This window comes from Brachyhypopomus gauderio, unplaced genomic scaffold (genome assembly GCF_052324685.1).
Source record: "Brachyhypopomus gauderio isolate BG-103 unplaced genomic scaffold, BGAUD_0.2 sc218, whole genome shotgun sequence".
Taxonomy (NCBI): domain Eukaryota; kingdom Metazoa; phylum Chordata; class Actinopteri; order Gymnotiformes; family Hypopomidae; genus Brachyhypopomus; species Brachyhypopomus gauderio.
This window is the reverse complement of record NW_027507039.1, coordinates 150,318-168,112: the sequence shown is the minus strand read 5'-3', so window position 1 is coordinate 168,112 and position 17,795 is coordinate 150,318. Positions and strand designations below refer to the sequence as shown.

The window sequence follows — 17,795 nt, the reverse complement described above, 5'->3', positions numbered from 1 at the left end:
ATTGGCTCCTTCATCTACAACTTCAGCTGAGGCAACATCTACGACCACATCAACAGCATCTCCAACAACTTCATCACTGGCCTCTTCAACTATAAATTCAGCTAAGACAACCACTGGCTCCTTACCAACAACTACAACAACTTTGAGCACCACCAGTGCATCCACACCACAAACAACTTCAACACTGGCCACTTCAACTACAACTTCAACTACAACTTCAACTGAGAAGCCATCATCAGCCACACCAACAACCTCTCCAACAACTTCAGTATTGGCTCCTTCATCTACAACTTCAGCTGAGACAACATCTACAGCCACATCAACAGCCTCTCCAACAACTTCATCACTGGCCTCCTTAACTATACCTGCAGCTGAGACAACCACTGGCTCCTTACCAACAACTACAACAACTTTGAGCACCACCAGTGCATCCACACAACAAACAACTTCAACACTGGCCACTTCAACTGTAACGTCAACTGATACATCATCATCAGCCACACAAACAATCTCTCCAACAACTTCAACACTGGCCCCTTCAACTATACCTTCAGCTGAGACAACCACTGGCTCCTTACCAACAACTACATCTTTGAGCACAGCCAGAGCACCGACACCACAAACACCTTCAACACTGGCCACTTCAACTACAACTTCAGCTGAAACAACATCTACGGCCACATCAACAACCTCTCCAACTACTTCAACACTGGCCACTTCAACTTCAACTTCAGCTGAGACAACATCTACGGCCACATCAACAGCCTCTCCAACAACTTCATCACTGGTCCCTTCAACTACAACTTCAGCTGAGACAACATCTGTGGCCACATCAACAACCTCTCCAACGACTTCATCACTGGCCCCTTCAACTATACCTTCAGCTGAGACAACCACTGGCTCCATACCAACAATTACAACAAGTTTGAGCACCACCAGTGCATCCACACCACAAACAACTTCAACACTGGCCAATTCAACTACAACTTCAGCTGAGACAACATCTACGGCCACATCAACAGCCTCCCCAACACCTTCATCACTGGCCCCTTCAACTACAACTTCAGCTGAGACAACCACTTCATCCACACCAACAAGCACTCCAACAACTTTGAGCACAACTACTTCCACACAACAAACAACTTCAAAACTCATCACTCCAACTACAACTTTGGCTGTGACAACATCTGCAGTCCTGTCAACAACCTCTCCAACAACTTCAACACTGGCCCCTTCATCTACAACTTCAGCTGAGGCAACATCTTCGACCACATCAAGAGCATCTCCAAAAACTTCATCACTGGCCTCGTCAACTATACCTTCAGCTGAGACAACCACTGGCTCCTTACCAACAACAACATTGAGCACCACCAGTTCATCCACACCACAAACAACTTCAACACTGGCCACTTCAACTACAACTTCAACTGAGACGCCATCATCAGCCACACCAACAACCTCTCCAACAACTTCAACACTGGCCCATTCATCTACAACTTCAGCTGAGGCAACATCTACGACCACATCAACAGCATCTCCAACAACTTCATCACTGGCCTCTTCAACTATAAATTCAGCTGAGACAACCACTGGCTCCTTACCAACAACTACAACAACTTTGAGCACCACCAGTGCATCCACACCACAAACAACTTCAACACTGGCCACTTCAACTACAACTTCAACTACAACTTCAACTGAGACGTCATCATCAGCCACACCAACAACTTCAACACTGGCCCCTTCATCTACAATTTTAGCTGAGACAACATCTACGGCCACATCAACAGCATCTCCAACAACTTTATCACTGGCCTCTTCAACTATACCTTCAGCTGAGACAACCACTGGCTCCTTACCAACAACAAGTACAACTTTGAGCACCACCAGTGCATCCACACAACAAACAACTTCAACACTGGCCACTTCAACTGTAACGTCAACTGAGACATCATCATCAGCCACACAAACAATCTCTCCAACAACTTCAACACTGGCCCCTTCAACTATACCTTCAGCTGAGACAACCACTGGCTCCTTACCAACAACTACATCTTTGAGCACAGCCAGAGCACCGACACCACAAACACCTTCAACACTGGCCTCTTCAAATACAACTTCAGCTGAAACAACATCTACGGCCACATCAACAACCTCTCCAACTACTTCAACACTGGCCACTTCAACTTCAACTTCAGCTGAGACAACATCTACGGCCACATCAACAGCCTCTCCAACAACTTCATCACTGGTCCCTTCAACTACAACTTCAGCTGAGACAACATCTGTGGCCACATCAACATCCTCTCCAACGACTTCATCACTGGCCCCTTCAACTATACCTTCAGCTGAGACAACCACTGGCTCCATACCAACAATTACAATTAGTTTGAGCACCACCAGTGCATCCACACCACAAACAACTTCAACACTGGCCAATTCAACTACAACTTCAGCTGAGACAACATCTATGGCCACATCAACAGCCTCCCCAACAACTTCATCACTGGCCCCTTCAACTACAACTTCAGCTGAGACAACCACTTCATCCACACCAACAAGCACTCCAACAACTTTGAGCACAACTACATCCACACAACAAACAACTTCAAAACTCATCACTCCAACTACAACTTTGGCTGTGACAACATCTGCAGTCCTGTCAACAACCTCTCCAAAAACTTCAACACTGGCCCCTTCATCTACAACTTCAGCTGAGGCAACATCTACGACCACATCAAAAGCATCTCCAACAACTTCATCACTGGCCTCTTCAACTATAAATTCAGCTGAGACAACCACTGGCTCCTTACCAACAACTACAACAACTTTGAGCACCACAAGTGCATCCACACCACAAACAACTTCAACACTGGCCACTTCAACTACAACTTCAACTACAACTTCAACTGAGACGTCATCATCAGCCACACCAACAACTTCAACACTGGCCCCTTCATCTACAATTTTAGCTGAGACAACATCTACGGCCACATCAACAGCATCTCCAACAACTTTATCACTGGCCTCTTCAACTATACCTTCAACTGAGACAACCACTGGCTCCTTACCAACAACAAGTACAACTTTGAGCACCACCAGTGCATCCACACCACAAACAACTTCAACACTGGTCCCTTCAAATACAACTTCAGCTGAGACAACATCTACGGCCACATCAACAACCTCTCCAACAACTTCCACATTGGCCCCTTCAACTACAACCTCAGCTGAGACAACATTTACAGCCACATCAACAGCCTCTCCAACAACTTCTACACTCGCCCCTTCAACTTCAACTTCAGCTGAGACAACCACTGGCTCCTTACCAACAACTTTGAGCACCACAAGTACATCCACACCACAAACAACTTCAACACTGGTCCCTTCAAATACAACTTCAGCTGAGACAACATCTACGGCCACATCAACAACCTCTCCAACAACTTCCACATTGGCCCCTTCAACTTCAACTTCAGCTGAGACAACCACTGGCTCCTTACCAACAACTTTGAGCACCACAAGTACATCCACACCACAAACAACTTCAACACTGGCCACTTCAACTACAACTTCAGCTGAAACAACATTTACAGCCACATCAACAACCTCTCCAACTACTTCATCACTTGCCACTTCAACTACAACTTCGGCTGAGACAACATCTACGGCCACATCAACAGCCTCCCCAACAACTTCATCACTGGCCCCTTCAACTACAACTTCAGCTGAGACAACCACTGGCTCCTTACCAACAACTTTGAGCACCACAAGTACATCCACACCACAAACAACTTCAACACTGGTCCCTTCAAATACAACTTCAGCTGAGACAACATCTATGGCCACATCAACAACCTCTCCAACAACTTCCACATTGGCCCCTTCAACTTCAACTTCAGCTGAGACAACCACTGGCTCCTTACCAACAACAACTTTGAGCAACACAAGTACATCCACACCACAAACAACTTCAACACTGGCCCCTTCAACTACAACTTCAGCTGAGACAAACACTTTATCCACAACAACAAGCACTCCAAAAACTTTGAGCAACACCAGTACATCTACACCACAAACAACTTCAACACTGGCCACTTCAAGTACAATTTCAGCTAAGACAACATTGTCAGCCACATCAACAACCTTTCCAACAATGTTGAGCACCACCAGTACATCCACACCACAAACAACTTCAACACTGGCTCGTTCATCTACAACTTCAGCTGAGACAACTATTGGACCATCACCAACAACTCCAACAACTTTGAGCACATTCACAGCATCAACTCCACAGTCATCTTCAACCTATGTATCATCACCATCTTTATCGCAGATAACAACTTCATCATTGGCCACATCATCAGCTTCTATCTCACAGACCACTTCTTCATCCACACCAGCAACCACTGCCACAACTTTAAGCCCAACCAGTACATCCACACCAAAGACATCTTCAGCATTGTCCACTTCAACTGCAACTTCTGCTGAGACAACCACTGGATCCTCACCAACAATTCCAACATCTCTGAGTACACCCACAGCAACTACATCACAGATACCTATAAAATTCCTAAAAACAATTTCAACATTGGCCACATCATCTGCTACTACTTCACAGACCATTTCATCCACACCACAAACCACTCCAACAAATTTGAGCCCATCCATTGCATCCACCCAAAAGAAAACACAAACAAATTTAGCATCTTCAATTACCAACTCACAGATCACAGCTTCAGTATTGACCAATTTACCTACATATATGTTACATATAACCCCTGCATCTACACAACAGACTATAGCAACAGCTGTAGTCACATCACATGAAAACAGTCCTCAGAACACAATATCAACACTGTCCAATTCAACTATATCCATAATACAGAAAACAACTGCATCCACACCATCAACTACTCCTACTACTTTGAAGCATATTAGTGCATCAATTCAACAGAAAGCTGCAACAATATTAGCATATTCAATTACACCCATGCCACAGAGAACAACTTCCAAATTAGCCAATTCAACTCAATATACTTTACAAACAATCCCTTCGTTGCCACTAGAGATGAAAGCAACAACTTTAACCATTTTACCTGAAACCGCACCTCAGAAAACATCTAATGTGGCTATTTCAACTGTATCTTCACCACAAATAATTGCTACATTGACACAACAAGCTATAGTATCAAGTGTGGTTACTTCACCTGAGACAAAACTTCAGAAAACAACATCAACAGTGACCCCTTCAACTGGGTCAAAACCACATATAACCATTGTACGCACACCACCAATCACTTCCACAACTATGGGCACATCCACTTCATCCAGCCCACAGACAGAAGCAACAAGTTTAGTGTCCTTAAAAATGTCCACACCCCAGATTACTTCTGTTTTAGCTACTTCAGCAGCATCTACTTCAGAGTCAACCTCTGCATCGAGACTACAGACAAGATCAAAAATTTCAGATGCTTCAACTGAAACCACACCTCAGAAAACATCATTTGCCACTTTAAATACATTAACACCACCAACAACCACTCTATTCTCACCAACGTTAACTTTTACAAATTTCAGCATGATGACTTCATCCAAAACATCTATATCAATGTCTACCAAAGTATTTGAAAGCAACACAGAAGCGAGCAAATCAGAAACAGTAACAAATGTGATACCACCTACTTCAAGTGAACTGCTCCCAATCAATATCAAAATGTCAACATCAATTCTGGCACCTGCAATGGCTGCAACACAGCAAACAACAAAATCCCCTATCAGTGATGTGGTGCTGACGTCTGTAACAACTCCTTTTACCATGTATGTTCAATTCATAATGTTCAAAGTTTTTAAATAGAGTTTTGTGTATTATGAAGTTTAGTTGAAGAAACCATCAAATTATTTGTTTTTTCTCTAGACCTGTTTCTGCTGTTGTTAACACCAGGCTCTTATTCAACGCCTCCTCTCCGGTCCCCAGTGAAAGTTTGGTTCTCAATTCTACCAGATATCTGCTCAGCTCTCGATTCACAAACATGACTGGTTCTGTGGAAATGTTAAATGTGACCTACGAGAGTATGTTTCTTGTTCAGTACCACAACATTGATATAATTATCTATTTCACCATCTCACCTTCATACATTATATAGCTTAGTCATTGATATTAATTCCACTGTCTTCCTTACACAGAAATTACAGATACCTCCTATGCAGTCATGTTCATATTCACTGTCACCAAAATCAGCATGTCAGATAGTATAAATCTCAGAAACAACACATACAAGCAGGTGCAAAGAACAATCAACAGAGTGGTAAGGCTATATTAATATCTAGCTAAGTGGAAATCTTCCTCTAATAAGAATATGGCATTTAGCATCATCCATGTTTTTGACAAGGATTTTGGATCAGTTGGAAAATATTACAGTTGTAGTTTACTATAAGAACATTCATGAACTTTAGTACTAACATTCTGTGTTTTTCTCCAGCTGAACATGCTTCTGAATGAACCTGATGCAGAACAAATTGAACCTGAGAGCTGTGACTTCATGTAAGTTTATTCTTTTATTTGATGCCATTTTGATCTCACAATAATTATAACGAAAACTGGTACTCTGAAGCATTTCCTTTTTTTCTATTGTAGGAGTTTAGAAAATGTCATTAAAGGTAGCATGGAATACTACTTCCAAGATGGAGATACCAAAATTCCAGTCAGCTTCCTAAATGAGCTCAAATCTCTGAGTGGTATGTTACAGAAAATTACGTGTTATTCGCATCTATTTTCTCATCAAAACATCCCTTTAAAATTTCTCCTACTATTTTGCAGTCTCATCTACTACAGTTCCTCCAACATCTACAAGCACTATGATGGTGACCAATGTAACATCTCCCTCTATAATGTATGTTTCATTTATGATTTAGTTGTTTTTAATATTCATGTGTTCATTCTGACTTCTCCTTGAAGATCACATTCTTTGTTTTTTCTCTAGAACTGGTTCAGCTGTGGTTAACACCAGGCTCTTATTCAACTCCTCCTCTCCAGTCCCCAGTGAAAATTTGGTCCTTAATTCTACCAAATATCTGCTCAGCTCTTGGTTTACAAACATGACTGGTCCTGTGGAAATGTTAAATGTGACCTATGAGAGTATGTTTCTTGTTCAGTACAACATTGATACAATTATCTATTTCACCATCTCACCTTCATAAATTATATAGCTTAGTCATTAATATTAATTCCACTGTCTTCCTTACACAGAAATTACAGATACCTCCTATGCAGTCATCTTCATATTCACCGTCACCAAAATCAGCATGTCAGATAGTATAAATCTCAGAAACAACACATACAAGCAGGTGCAAAGAACAATCAACAGAGTGGTAAGGCTATATTAATATCTAGCTAAGTGGAAATCTTCCTCTAATAAGAATATGGCATTTAGCATCATCCATATTTTTGACATCTTTACATATTCAAGGATTTTGGATCAGTTGGAAAATATTCCAGTTGTAGTTTACTATAAGAACATTTATGAACTTTAGTACTAACATTCTGTGTTTTTCTCCAGCTGAACATGCTTCTGAATGAACCTGATGCAGAACAAATTGAACCTGAGAGCTGTGACTTCATGTAAGTTTATTCTTTTATTTGATTCCATTTTGTTCTCACAATAATTATAATGAAAACTGGTACTCTGAAGCATTTCCTTTTTTTCTATTGTAGGAGTTTAGAAAATGTCATTAAAGGTAGCATGGAATACTACTTCCAAGATGGAGATACCAAAATTCCAGTCAGCTTCCTAAATGAGCTCAAATCTCTGAGTGGTATGTTACAGAAAATTATGTGTTATTCGCATCTATTTTCTCATCAAAACATCCCTTTAAAATTTCTCCTACTATTTTGCAGTCTCATCTACTACAGTTCCTCCAACATCTACAAGCACTATGGTTGTGACCGTTGTAACATCTCCCTCTATAATGTATGTTTCATTTATGATTTAGTTGTTTTTAATATTCATGTGTTCATTCTGACTTTTCCTTGAAGATCACATTCTTTGTTTTCTCTCTAGAACTGGTTCAGCTGTGGTTAACACCAGGCTCTTGTTCAACTCCTCCTCTCCAGTCCCCAGTGAAAATTTGGTCCTCAATTCTACCAGATATCTGCTCAGCTCTCGGTTTACAAACATGACTGGTCCTGTGGAAATGTTAAATGTGACCTACGAGAGTATGTTTCTTGTTCAGTACCACAACATTGATACAATTTTTGCAATTTCCCCCAGGGGATTAATAAAGTATTTCTGATTCTGAATTATCTATTTCACCATCTCACCTTCATAAATTATATAGCTTAGTCATTGATATTAATTCCACTGTCTTCCTTACACAGAAATTACAGATACCTCCTATGCAGTCATCTTTATATTCACCGTCACCAAAATCAGCATGTCAGATAGTATAAATCTCAGAAACAACACATACAAGCAGGTGCAAAGTACCATCAACAGACTGGTAAGGCTTTAATAATATCTAGCTAAGTGGAAATCTTCCTCTAATAAGAATATGTCATTAAGCATCATCCATGGTTTTGACATCTTTACATAAGGATTTTGGACAGATAAAAATGGATTTAATTTTAATACTGTTTAAAATGGGAAGTAAATTTGTCTCAGAAAATGATGCACTTAACATGTTTTAAACATGTATACATCAGTTGGAAATTATTCCAGTTGTAGTTTACTATAAGAACATTCATGAACTTTAGTACTAACATTCTGTGTTTTTCTCCAGCTGAACATGCTTCTGAATGAACCTGATGCAGAACAAATTGAACCTGAGAGCTGTGACTTCATGTAAGTTTATTATTTTATTTGATGCCATTTTGATCTCACAACAATTATAACAAAAACTGGTACTCTGAAGCATTTCCTTTTTTTCTATTGTAGGAGTTTAGAAAATGTCATTAAAGGTAGCATGGAATACTACTTCCAAGATGGAGATACCAAAATTCCAGTCAGCTTCCTAAAGGAGCTTAAATCTCTGAGTGGTATGTTACAGAAAATTGTGTTATTCGCATCTATTTTCTCATCAAAACATCCCTTTAAAATTTCTCCTACTATTTTGCAGTCTCATCTACTACAGTTCCTCCAACATCTACAAGCACTATGATGGTGACCGTTGTAACATCTCCCTCTATAATGTATGTTTCATTTATGATTTAGTTGTTTTTAATATTCATGTGTTCATTCTGACTTTTCCTTGAAGATCACATTCTTTGTTTTTTCTCTAGAACTGGTTCAGCTGTGGTTAACACCAGGCTCTTATTCAAATCCTCCTCTCCAGTCCCCAGTGAAAATTTGGTCCTCAATTCTACCAGATATCTGCTCAGCTCTCGGTTTACAAACATGACTGGTCCTGTGGAAATGTTAAATGTGACCTATGAGAGTATGTTTCTTGTTCAGTACCACAACATTGATACAATTATCTATTTCACCATCTCACCTTCATAAATTATATAGCTTAGTCATTAATATAAATTCTACTGTCTTCCTTACACAGAAATTACAGATACCTCCTATGCAGTCATCTTCATATTCACCGTCACCAAAATCAGCATGTCAGATAGTATAAATCTCAGAAACAACACATACAAGCAGGTGCAAAGAACAATCAACAGAGTGGTAAGGCTATATTAATATCTAGCTAAGTGGAAATCTTCCTCTAATAAGAATATGTCATTAAGCATCATCCATGGTTTTGACATCTTTACATAAGGATTTTGGACAGATAAAAATGAATTTAATTTTAATACTGTTTAAAATGGGAAGTAAATTTGTCTCAGAAAATGATGCACTTAACATGTTTTAAGTTGGAAATTATTCCAGTTGTAGTTTACTGTAAGAACATTCATGAACTTTAGTACTAACATTCTGTGTTTTTCTCCAGCTGAACATGCTTCTGAATGAACCTGATGCAGAACAAATTGAACCTGAGAGCTGTGACTTCATGTAAGTTTATTATTTTATTTGATGGCATTTTGTTCTTACAATAATAATAACAACAAAATTGCTACTCTAAAGCATTTCCTTTTTTCTGTTGTAGGAGTTTAGAAAATGTCATTAAAGGTAGCATGAAATACTACTTCAAAGATGGAGAAACCAAAATTCCACTCAGCTTCCTCAATGGTCTCAAAACACTGAGTGGTATGTTATAGAAAATTATGTGTTATGCACACCTATTTTCTCATGAAAACATACCTTAAAACTTTCTCTTACTATTTTGCAGTCTCATCTACAATAATTCCTCCAACATCTACAAGCAGTATGGTGGCAACATCTGGTATGTTAAAGATCAATATCTGACTGCAATCGATTTCAACATTTTATTTACAAATAAAAGTATATTTTGCAACATTTACTTACAAGTGATTCTTTTCCAAATTTATCTTACAAAAATATACTTTCAAGGTTTGAGAACAACCACACCTTCTACAGCCAGCACACCTGTGCAAAGTAGGACTCCATACCTGTAAGTGAGCTGATGCCAAAGTAATACTGTAATGAAGTTGTTGTTGTATGTGTGCCTAAGGTCTTCTTATTCCATTATCAAGACACCATAGTAAGGTGAACTGTTTTCTAGATAAGTATTATTTGGTGTAACTGGTAACATTTCATTCTTTGTATATTTTAGTAATCATAACTTTTCCTCCTGCTTTAGTTTAGGGACAGTGCTGATTTATATTCGCATGGTGTTTAAGAACATGCGGACCGTACCTATGGAGACTCAGGTTCTCGCAGCTTATGCTCAGCTGGACCAAGGTCTCAGAACAAAGCGGGAAATCACAACTCTAAAGCTAAATACCCCTGTCAGCATCCAGAACATTACTTACCTGAGTGAGTCTCTTTCCTGATTACATTTCACTGTGTTGTAAATGAACAAAAATGTAATTGTTATGTGTAACTTCTGTGTGGACATACTAAATATCCTTTACCAAATAATGACCTGAAACAACTAATGCCGTATCAGAACTCAGAATTAGTTTTTCATGTGTTCTCTTGTCCCTCCACCTCTTTTAGAAATAAACAGCACCTCATACAGCATTGGCTTTGCATTCAAGATCAGTGATGTCCCAATGGCAATGGACATTGAATTGAGGAATGAAACATATAATTCAATTGAACAAACCATCAATGATTTGGTGAGTGGGAGCTACCTTTATGTTCCAAACGTTCTGGGGAAAATGTTTTTTGATTATAGTTCAGGATCTTAAGATGTACTGAATATTTATATATTCTCAGCTGGACAAAATACTGAGCAGTCCAGGTGCTTCAACATATGTACTCCCACGATTTAACTTCTCGTAAGTAAAGAGATTCTGAGCTGAATCTTTATGCAGAATTGTCCTGTAGAATAAAAGCACTATTTTAAATTTAGTGGAAAACAAGAGGGAAACAGTAAACGTTAATGATTCACTTTAATTCATTTCTCCATTTCTTCCAGGAGTAATGCTACAGTGATTGTGGCTAATACACAATATGTTTATGAGCAAGGAGATATCAACTCACCAAGTGGCTTTCTTGCTAAAATACTTCAAGATAGTGGTGTGACATTCACTACAGCTGCACAGTCTACTACATCTCCAACTTTGTGAGTGGACTGATGTCAAATAAATATTTTAATGTTTTGTGTATCTGTGTGGTAATGCTTGTCAGACAAAAGTCTCCTCATGCCGTGCGGAATGTGATTAGATGAACTCAATTCTAGATATGTTTTACTGACTGAAATATATACACATTAACTGAATACATTGCAGTCTCCATGAATTTCATTAATAACATATTTTTGTCTTGTCTATTGTGCTTTAGGCTGGGAACAGTACTGATTTATATTCGTCTGGTGTTTAAGAATTTAACAACTCTACCTAGTGCAGATCAGGTTCTCGCTGTTGCCAATGCTCAGCTGGACTCAAGTGTTAAAACAATACAAGATATTGTAATACAAAAGCTAAATAACCCTGTGAGCATCCAGAACATCATCTACCACAGTGAGTATCTGTCCTGTTTACTCTCCTGTGTTGTAAATGGACAAAATATCAGTGTGATCCTGAATGTTAAATGTAAGTTCTTTGTTAGCATGAATATTTTTAGGAAATAATGACCACAACTAATGCAGATATATGGACATTTCTGGTCATCATTTGGAGTATTTTTTTGTTTTCTATGCCTCAAAATGCCTCCACCCCTCTTCCAGAAATTGACAACACTTCATACAGCATCAACTTTACATTTGAGATCAGTAAAGTGCCCATGGCTACAAATATTGAATTGAGGAATGGAACATATGTGTTAATTAACAATGCCATCAACAGCTTGGTGAGTGAATCTACTTTGATGCTTAGTATTATATATTGCTTTTTTCCTGCAAATATGTCTTTGAACTAAAATTAACATTAACATGTTATTATTCTAATAATATTTACTTTTCTCAGCTGAACATAATACTGAACAAGCCAAGTGCTACACCATTTGTACTCCCACAACTTACTAACTTTTTGTAAGTAAATAGACACTAATTAAGTTAATCCTTATGTTAATCCCCATGTTATCAGCATTATTTTAAATTAGTGGAAAATTATTTTAAAATATTATTGATCCATTTTATCTCTGAGGGACAGTTACATTATGAACATTAACGTTACATTACTGATACTGTTTTATCTCTTCATTTTTTTCCAGGAGTAATGCTACGGTGATTATGGCCAACACAGAATATGACTATGTGCGTGGAGATATCAACTCACCAAGTGGATTTCTGTCTCAGATACTTCAAGCTAGTGGTTTGGCTACTACTCCTGCTACAACTACAGCTACCCTGCCAACCCAGTCAACTCCTCTGTGAGTTTACTGATACCAAACTAATACTGTAGTGTATTGTGCATCTATGTGCTCTTGCATGTAAAGACTAAGAATCCTTATTACATTAAGATTATATTGTACTTTGATTACAATTTTATTTACTGTAATGAAGTAAATAACTAGTAAATTTTGTCTACACATTCTCTGTATGTCAGTTATAATTCTTTAATATTCATATAATATTTAAAAATTATATTCTATAATACAGTGGTTCCCAAACTTTTTCTGTCGTGCCCCCCTTTAGTAGATGAGAATATTTTTGCCCCCCCCCATTGACTAGGGATGCACCGATTCACGTTTTTCACTTCCGATACCGATTCAGATATCTGAGGCTTAGTATCGGCCGATACCAATCCGATACCGATCTGATAGAGTAAAACAGTGCTGAATCAACTTAAAGCATTTTTTTTTAACACAGACATACTGAATTACAAGTTTATTGAAAACTCTGCACCAGTATAGCACACTTAAACACACATAAAAACATGTAAAAACAACACAACTTGCATTTGTTCAGTCAGTGCAATTATGAATATAACACTGAATGTAAAATAAATAATACCAAAGAACCTGAAACTGACAAAAACACAGAGGTGGAAAGAGTACTGAAAAATTGTAATTGAGTAAAAGTATCATTACTTTGCCTAAAATCTACTCAGAGTAAAAGTAAAATTACCCATCTCAAAATTTACTCGAGTAAAAGTACAAAATTACTTCATTTAAAATGTAATTTGAGTAAAAGTTACTTAGTTACTTTCAGTTATTTAATGCATGGATGAATCAGGATGAATGGATGAATTCAGCACAAGTTGTTTTAATCGATTTCAAAGCGTATTTAAGTGCACATCCACACTTGCAAAAGATGAGCTGGGCTCAGGAACATACTTCCTCACAGCACAAGGACAGTCACAACCTGTACCATAAAGTGCAAACTATTTTCAGTCCTATTGTCCAACGGACAACACTATGATAAGAATAAAGAAATTTAAATTACAAATTATTCAAAAAACAAAATGCACACAAAATTAAGTGCCTGCAAGATGCCACAAATCAACCTAAAATGCAACAGGATTCCACTACTCACAATAAAATGCCCACAGGATCCCATATCAAAAATTAAAAAATGCTCATAGGATCCCACAATTTAAAAGTAAGTGCTCACAGGATCCAACTATTCAAAATACAGTGCCCACCGGATCCCACTATTCACAATAAAATGCCCACAGGTTGCCACAGCTCAAAATAAAATGTAAAATGACCACAGGATCCCACATCTCCAAATAAAACAAAAATATGCACGGGATTCCACTATTTAAACTTCTGAGTCCCAGAACTGAAGGCCAATTGCGTGGCCTTGCCTTGCGCGCGCCCTTTCCATTATCTCATAATCAGGTCATAATCTGGTGCACTTATTTCCAAAAGGATGAGATTGTTCTATCTTTAAATCTTCTATCTATCAGGTTCTGTGGGATCCTGTGGACATTTTATTGTGAAAAGTGGAATCCTGTGGGCACTGTATTTTGAATAGTTGGATCCTGTGAGCGTTTTAAATTTCTGCCCGCATTTAATTTTTCACCATCAATATTTTTTTACTCAGTAATGTGAGGGCGTTCAAAAGTAGTGAAGTAAAACTACTTGGGTCAAAATTTACTCAAGTAAAAGTAAAAATTACATATTTCAAAAACTACTCAGAAAATTACAAATTACTCATAAAAAGTACTCAATTACAGTAATGTGAGTAAATGTAATTAGTTACTTTCCACCCCTGCAAAAACAATAGGTTTACAACTTTGGTCAAACATGAAAAAATTAACGGCAAGAAACCTTTGATTCAAGAATTCTAAATATAATTTAAAATAAATAAGGAGATGAAATAAGAGAAACAGCTATACCTATGCAGCTAGTGTCTCTTTAAGGGAGCGAGTTGAGCGCGCGTATGGAATATTGTTGTTTTTTTTAGCTTTCTGCCGTAGACCGACTCAGACCACTGCTCTTTATATTATCTTTATTTTATTTCTGTAAGTAACGCATTCAATGAGCTTTGGACATCTCACCAGTTCATGTATGAACAGTAACGTAGTGCTGGAGCCCAGGTTTATTTTGGTCAACCAGCAAATAAACGGACTAAGTGGAGTCAGTGATTCACCTCTCGTCTGTGTGCTTCGTGTTTCACTCGCCTGTTAACTGTCCAAGTTCACTTCTATCTGGGACAGAGTGGATATTTAAGGTTGAACTAACTCCGAAAAGCATTACAAGCGTAGAATTAGACTGAATAGATCTGTTTTTATGGATCGGTCACATTGTCACCGATACCCAATCTAGAATTTTTTCAGATATTAGTATCGGAATCGGTGCATCCCTAATATTGACAACATGTGCACATGTTTTACTTCCAAGCTCCGCGCCCCCACTTTGGGAACCACTGCTATAATTCTTATATTCTGTCCTGCTTCAGATCTGGGACTGCAATGATTTATATTGAAGTGGTGATTAAGAACTTCACACACATGCCAAGTGAGACAGAGTTTCTCACAGCCTATGTTCTGCTGGACCCAGTTGTCAAAACACAAGATAAAATTCAAAACCTAAATGACCCTAAAAGTATCCAAAATGCTACCTTGAAAAGTGAGTATTTTACTGGATTATTTGAGGTTCTTTCCTGATTACTTCTTAAAGTTCTAAAGCATACATTTGAATTATAATGCATTTTAATCTTTTTTTTCTCCCAATTTCTCCTTTTATTTTATGCCTTTACACTGTTATATTTGTGTTAAACATTATTATTATTTCTGGCAAAGACCTTCCTGGGGTGATTGAGTTGTAATAAACTTTTACTATTCCTATGTGAAGCACTTTGAATTGCCATTGTGTATGAAAGGTACTATATAAATAAACTTGCCTATGTAGTTAATGAACAAAATGACAATGTTACTGTATATGTTGTGTGTTGCATTGGAGGACGTCATGAATATTCTTTACCAAATAATTATCTCAACCAACTATTGCAACTGTCTGCACACACATCTAATGCTTCCACGTCTTTTTTAGTAATTGACAGCACCTCATTCAGCATCAACTTTGGATTCATGCTCAACAATGTGCCTATGTCTTCGAAAACTGAACTGAACAAAGAAACATATGATGGAATTCAACAAACAACCAACGACTTGGTGAGTGTAAGCTGTGTTAATGTTTTTTTTATACTTATCTTAGCTTCTGCTCCCAAAACAATTTTCTGGTAGGAAAGAAAAAGGAAAAACCCAGCCAAAGTATCCCTCTGATCCAATGTTGTACATGACTTCTTGTGCTGCTGACACTGTGAATGTGTCTACTGCTACCACTGTGCTTCCTATGTCTGCTACAACTATATGCCTAATGTTTTACAGCTTTACTGATGTGCTTGTTTTTTCATTCTTCATGGAGAATTAAGAACACCAGTTACACACTCACATCTCATGAACTCCCTGCTTTACCACACATTCATCACACACAAGCATTGAGTCTCATTTTTTTCTTCTGAAAATAAAATGTAACCTATGTAAAAATTAAAATAGCACTTAACATTTAAAATCATGTATTTCATCTTTTATTTTCAGATGAACACAATACTGACCAAGAATCAAAATTTTACTTTCTCGCCAGCTAACATCACGTAAGTGATGGGCTATTTGAAATGAATACTTCAGCCAAAAGATTAATTCTGCACTTCATCAACTCATAGGATAAAGAATGACTGTATAGTGATTCAATTTCATTTATCTGTTTCATGCAGGATTAATAATTTGGAGATTATGGCTAAGGCACAGTATGTCTATGTGCCGAGTGATATCAACTTCCCAAGTAACTTTCTTGCTGAAATACTTAAAATCACTGGTCTGACAAGTGGCGGAGCATGGTGGGTTCTGGGCATCATTATCCCCTGTGCTATAGCCATCTTTATTGTACCATGCTGGATTCTACTCTGTGTAAGTACCATCAAAGTATTTTTAAAGCCATATATCTGCAAAATACTATTTGGCTAAAACATAGCATCTTACTGAATATCAATATCAGTACAAATAAACAGTAACTGTAGGCACTCGTTAAGAAGCCATGTTAAGTTTTATTGTTTCATCTGTCCTCTCTTTTGTCTGTTTCTCTTTCTCTTTTTGTTGGTGTGTTTCTCTCTGCATGTTTCAGTGTATACTATGTGGTTGGTGTGCTGCTATAAGGAGACGTTACAACAGAAGACGATCCTACAGTATACAGTACACAACACGGAATGGACTCTTTTAAATATTAAAAAGACAAAAACATTTAAAATATGCCAAAAAAATTAGCAAATGTAGTTGCCAAAAAAATTAGCAAATGTAGTTGTTAAAATCTTTAAAAATGTATTTATATGTGTATATCTGTTCACATCTATTAAATCTATTCATAAGTTAGGTTTATCATCACTGTTTCATCATTGGTTGTGATTTTTTAAAATTTGAGTGGTATGTGAAATTCTCAGATTTTTATTTTAGAATTAAATATATGTATTTAAAATATATATTTAAAATTAAACATATTTATTCAATTATGTATCTCTGAACTGTACTTTTGTCAGTGGTGTGTGTCCATACATACATACATACATACATACATAAATGTCCATATATACAAGTCAAAATGCACAGACTGAAAAAGAAAAACAGACAACTGTACTTTTTAAAAAGACCCTTGCATAAAGTCCTGCTTGTTTGTGTTACTATAACTGGAGAGTATTTTCAAGGAAAAATGATGCTATTTCATTGGAATTATATTTAGTACAGCATGGAATCTGACAGCATATTATCTGAAATCGTTAATTTCAATTAATTAAATACTAGAAAATTAACGAACTAAAAAAATTAACGCATTTTAATGCATTTA

The 17,795-nt window shown here is 37.5% G+C and overlaps 1 protein-coding gene across 1 annotated transcript in view; it reads left to right on the top strand.

Annotated features, from left to right (window-relative positions):
• LOC143503133 (uncharacterized) overlaps positions 1-17,442 on the top strand; it is a gene marked incomplete at its 5' end in the record, with an annotated part of 44,031 nt that extends 26,589 nt beyond the window's left edge. The window contains 35 exons of the mRNA XM_076995576.1: positions 509-5,820; positions 5,918-6,072; positions 6,187-6,308; positions 6,483-6,544; positions 6,638-6,738; positions 6,821-6,893; positions 6,984-7,138; positions 7,250-7,371; positions 7,560-7,621; positions 7,715-7,815; positions 7,898-7,970; positions 8,061-8,215; positions 8,378-8,499; positions 8,779-8,840; positions 8,934-9,034; positions 9,115-9,187; positions 9,278-9,432; positions 9,547-9,668; positions 9,934-9,995; positions 10,090-10,190; positions 10,273-10,326; positions 10,455-10,515; positions 10,705-10,880; positions 11,064-11,185; positions 11,286-11,347; positions 11,488-11,634; positions 11,853-12,031; positions 12,238-12,359; positions 12,476-12,540; positions 12,723-12,881; positions 15,358-15,527; positions 15,951-16,072; positions 16,499-16,554; positions 16,675-16,867; positions 17,082-17,442. Of these exons, the coding sequence (XP_076851691.1) occupies positions 509-5,820; positions 5,918-6,072; positions 6,187-6,308; positions 6,483-6,544; positions 6,638-6,738; positions 6,821-6,893; positions 6,984-7,138; positions 7,250-7,371; positions 7,560-7,621; positions 7,715-7,815; positions 7,898-7,970; positions 8,061-8,215; positions 8,378-8,499; positions 8,779-8,840; positions 8,934-9,034; positions 9,115-9,187; positions 9,278-9,432; positions 9,547-9,668; positions 9,934-9,995; positions 10,090-10,190; positions 10,273-10,326; positions 10,455-10,515; positions 10,705-10,880; positions 11,064-11,185; positions 11,286-11,347; positions 11,488-11,634; positions 11,853-12,031; positions 12,238-12,359; positions 12,476-12,540; positions 12,723-12,881; positions 15,358-15,527; positions 15,951-16,072; positions 16,499-16,554; positions 16,675-16,867; positions 17,082-17,177 (9,075 nt within the window). The remainder of the gene's footprint in view (positions 1-508; positions 5,821-5,917; positions 6,073-6,186; positions 6,309-6,482; positions 6,545-6,637; positions 6,739-6,820; positions 6,894-6,983; positions 7,139-7,249; positions 7,372-7,559; positions 7,622-7,714; positions 7,816-7,897; positions 7,971-8,060; positions 8,216-8,377; positions 8,500-8,778; positions 8,841-8,933; positions 9,035-9,114; positions 9,188-9,277; positions 9,433-9,546; positions 9,669-9,933; positions 9,996-10,089; positions 10,191-10,272; positions 10,327-10,454; positions 10,516-10,704; positions 10,881-11,063; positions 11,186-11,285; positions 11,348-11,487; positions 11,635-11,852; positions 12,032-12,237; positions 12,360-12,475; positions 12,541-12,722; positions 12,882-15,357; positions 15,528-15,950; positions 16,073-16,498; positions 16,555-16,674; positions 16,868-17,081) is intronic.
• Positions 17,443-17,795: the final 353 nt, after the last annotated feature.